General features: G+C 41.4%; 1 protein-coding gene across 1 annotated transcript in view; it reads right to left on the reverse strand.

Annotated features, from left to right (window-relative positions):
- LOC310805679 (major histocompatibility complex class I-related gene protein-like) overlaps positions 1-4055 on the reverse strand; it is a 13126-nt gene extending 9071 nt beyond the window's left edge. Inside the window, exon 1 of the mRNA XM_083671478.1 lies at positions 3922-4055. Coding sequence (XP_083527604.1) covers positions 3922-3970 — 49 coding nt within the window. The 5' untranslated portion in view covers positions 3971-4055. The remainder of the gene's footprint in view (positions 1-3921) is intronic.
- Between the last annotated feature and the right edge of the window lie 326 nt (positions 4056-4381).

The following is a 4381-nucleotide window of genomic DNA, read 5'->3' on the forward strand; positions in this document are numbered from 1 at the left end:
GAGAAGTTTTTAAAAAGGAAAAATGCAAACTCCGAACTGGGCCCTGGACAAGATTCTGACCCAGGTAAAGTACCAGGCCCCAGTATGAGTGGTGGTAAAAAGAAAGCAAAGACGGTGAGCTTGAGGCAATACAGCGAAAGCTATCTTTCGTTCGGATTTACTTTCACCGGGGATGAGACGACACCGACTCCGTTATGCTTGGTGTGTGGCGAGAAGCTGTCCAACAGCGCCATGGTGCCAAGCAAGCTTAAACGCCATCTCCAAACGAAACACCCGTCGCTTCAAAACAAGCCGATGGACTATTTTGTTTCGCCTGCGTGAAAACACAGAGAAACAGGCAACTTTTATGAGGAAAAACCACAAAGGTAAATGAGAAAGCCCTCAAAGCTAGTTACCTAGTTGCTGAACTCGTAGCTAAATCAAAAAAGTCCCACTCTGTGTCAGAGACATTAATACTACCTGCCTGCAAAGCCATTGTCAACGAGATGCTCGGCCCTGACGCGGTTAAAGACAGAGCTAAAGTCCCGCTCTCAGATAACACAATTGCCAGGCGTGTTGATGACATGTCTACAGACATCGAAAGTCATGTTTTGGGAAAGATACGCATCAGTAGGAAATTTGCGTTGCAACTTGATGAGTCTACGGATATTATTGTATCAGGCTACAGTGTCATTTTGTAACATTTTTGGTTGGTGATGTGCCGCAAGATTCTTTCAATGTAAAAAATGTGCTGTGGCTCAAAAAAGGTTGAAAAACACTGGTCTAAGTGACACAGCAGAATCTATCATGTCAACATGTCGTAGCTGTGTTGTGTTTCTAGATGAGATGTGAATCTGTTCCAGGAGTCCTGGCCAGCTCTCCCAGCCCCCCTGAGACAGAAAGGCTCTCCCAGCCCCCCTGAGACAGAAAGGCTCTCCCAGCCCCCCTGAGACAGAAAGGCTCTCCCAGCCCCCCTGAGACAGAAAGGCTCTCCCAGCCCCCCTGAGACAGAAAGGCTCTCCCAGCCCCCCTGAGACATAAAGGCTCTCCCAGCCCCCCTGAGACAGAAAGGCTCTCCCAGCCCCCCTGAGACAGAAAGGCTCTCCCAGCCCCCCTGAGACGTAAAGGCTCTCCCAGCCCCCCTGAGACATAAAGGCTCTCCCAGCCCCCCTGAGACAGAAAGGCTGTCTGTCATTGGTGGAGTCATCGTTTGTGTACTATGTCACCACACACACAGGATTCATGTGTACCACATCACAATGTCACTGGACATCAGTAGTGCAGTCTGGAGTGAACAAGCTAAATGGCCGTTATGATATAAAAGACATGTTTCCCCTCCTGACAGAGCCTGCATGACAGATGAGTCAGATGATGCTCATAACTGTCATACTATTACTGTTGTTTCAGGCCAGACTGAACTGTGATGTCATGCATCCTCCGTACGTTCCTCCAATGCCCTCTAAGACCAGCGGTCGCGGTTGGCAGGACAAGGTGACAATAAGGACAATTCTGCTCAGTGACTTTAAACGTGTGACAAAGCATGAAGTGAAATGACAGCAGCACCAGTTAGTTTGTAATGAACTGAACACGTTTGTCGGTGGTGAGGAACCGTGGCAACATGATGAAAAGTCTGTTTTTACTGTTGTAACATTTCAGGGGAAATGTATCAGTCATGACTCTCTTTAACGAGGGTTGGAATACTGCAGCTTTCAACATGGAATACTTTAATGAACCCCTTTTCTAAACCCCAAATCATGTCAGTCAGACAGCAACACACAGCGAGAACACTGAGCATGGAGCTGGTTGCGGCTCCAGAGGAGCTGCAGCGCCACCTACCGGCCACTGCTGGTATTAACATCACTGTCATGACTGGGGCATTGAGGGGCTCAGCACCACGGCAACAGACACACAACTGAGATACATTTTCTGACTATCAGGTGATTCACATCGACAGTAAATACATCAACTTGACATAATCGTTATAATGAAGCGGAGCCTAACAGGGTCCAGGTTCAGACAGGTTGAAGTAAAACAAGGTCTCTGCTCCTCTGCTGACCTCAGCTGACATCCTCTTCAACACACCTGATAACAAGGCTTTCATTTTACAAACGCATCAAACCGGAGACGGAAAGGAGCCAAATGTGTCATTTCTCCCATCAACTTTCCTGTGAAACAAGTTATCTACTGAACTATACAACTAGTTATCTACTGAACTATACAACTAGTTATCTACTGAACTACACAACTAGTTATCTACTGAACTATACAACATTCAACTAGTTATCTACTGAACTATACAACTAGTTATCTACTGAACTATTCAACTAGTTATCTACTGAACTACACAACTAGCTATCTACTGAACTATACAACTAGCTATCTACTGAACTATACAACTAGCTATCTACTGAACTATACAACATTCAACTAGTTATCTACTGAACTATACAACTAGTTATCTACTGAACTATTCAACTAGTTATCTACTGAACTATACAACTAGTTATCTACTGAACTATACAACATTCAACTAGTTATCTACTGAACTATACAACATTCAACTAGTTATCTACTGAACTATACAACTAGTTATCTACTGAACTATACAACTAGTTATCTACTGAACTATTCAACTAGTTATCTACTGAACTATACAACATTCAACTAGTTATCTACTGAACTATACAACTAGTTATCTACTGAACTATACAACTAGTTATCTACTGAACTATACAACTAGTTATCTATTGAACTATACAACTAGTTATCTACTGAACTATACAACTAGTTATCTACTGAACTATACAACATTCAACTAGTTATCTACTGAACTATACAACTAGTTATCTACTGAACTATACAACTAGTTATCTACTGAACTACACAACATTCAAATAGTTATCTACTGAACTATACAACTAGTTATCTACTGAACTATACAACTAGTTATCTACTGAACTATACAACTAGTTATCTACTGAACTACACAACATTCAACTAGTTATCTACTGAACTACACAACTAGTTATCTACTGAACTACACAACTAGTTATCTACTGAACTATACAACTAGTTATCTACTGAACTATTCAACACTCAACTAGTTATCTACTGAACTATACAACTAGTTATCTACTGAACTATACAACTAGTTATCTACTGAACTATACAACTAGTTATCTACTGAACTATACAACTAGTTATCTACTGAACTATACAACTAGTTATCTACTGAACTACACAACTAGCTATCTACTGAACTATACAACTAGTTATCTACTGAACTATACAACTAGTTATCTACTGAACTACACAACTAGTTATCTACTGAACTATACAACTAGTTATCTACTGAACTACACAACATTCAACTAGTTATCTACTGAACTATACAACATTCAACTAATCTTATGTGATAATTACAGGACATGAAGGTCGTAACAAATACAACAGGATATCAAACATGTCTCAGATAGTTTCATCAACTGTCATTAAACCGACGACCACTCGGTAATAAAAGTCCTGAATTGATTTCCAGGAAAGGAACATTTTCTATTGACATTTCTGTCATTTAGCAGACGACGCTTTTATCCAAAGAGACTTAAAATAACAACATTTGTCTGAACTCAAAGATTGAGGAGAATCAATCAAATGGACGAGACACAGAAACACGTAGTTTTCATTCAATTTGACTGATTACTTTTGATTTTAATTTGACTGAATTTCCCATGATTTGATCCACCAAACATCATCGAAACGTAGTTTTAACGTAGTTATGAGGTAGTTTTAACGTAGTTATAAGGTAGTTTTAACGTCGTTATGAGGTAATTTTAACGTAGTTTTATCGAGAGAATAACCTAAAGTGCGTCTTAAGTGAAGGAGGTAAAACAAGTTGAAAACAACAGCAGTTTCCCTGGATTAAAGGTCCTGCAGCTCGTTTACCTGCAGATGCGGTGTGAACGCAGAGGAGCAGCGCCAGAACGGCCTTCATGTTGGTTCGTCAGTGAAAGGAAGGTGAAGATTGTCAGAAAAGCGCGTCTGTCGCTGCGGCGGAGCTCCGACGGCTGTACCGTAATACCCGAGGAGCGCACACGGGATCTGTTCAACCAATAGAAATCAAGTAAAGGCACCTACGTCATCAGAAACCAGGCAGGACGGAGCCACTGAGGTTGTCACTCGAAACTGAAAGGACTTGGCCGGTTGGCCTGGCGCACAATATTGATCATTAATAACGTCATTTAGACGTTTGGTAGGTCTACTCAACATATGAGTTATGTTTTAGTGAGCCTACATTTAAAAATCTAATCAACTTCAACTGTCAGTATCATGGGGTGCAGCCGTTTGTAAGTGGATTTCTACTGCATTGACAACAGGGCATCCATAAGATCACTATTAGGCAGCC

Source organism: Argentina silus (assembly GCF_951799395.1).
Source record: "Argentina silus genome assembly, chromosome: 6".
Lineage (NCBI taxonomy): Eukaryota > Metazoa > Chordata > Actinopteri > Argentiniformes > Argentinidae > Argentina > Argentina silus.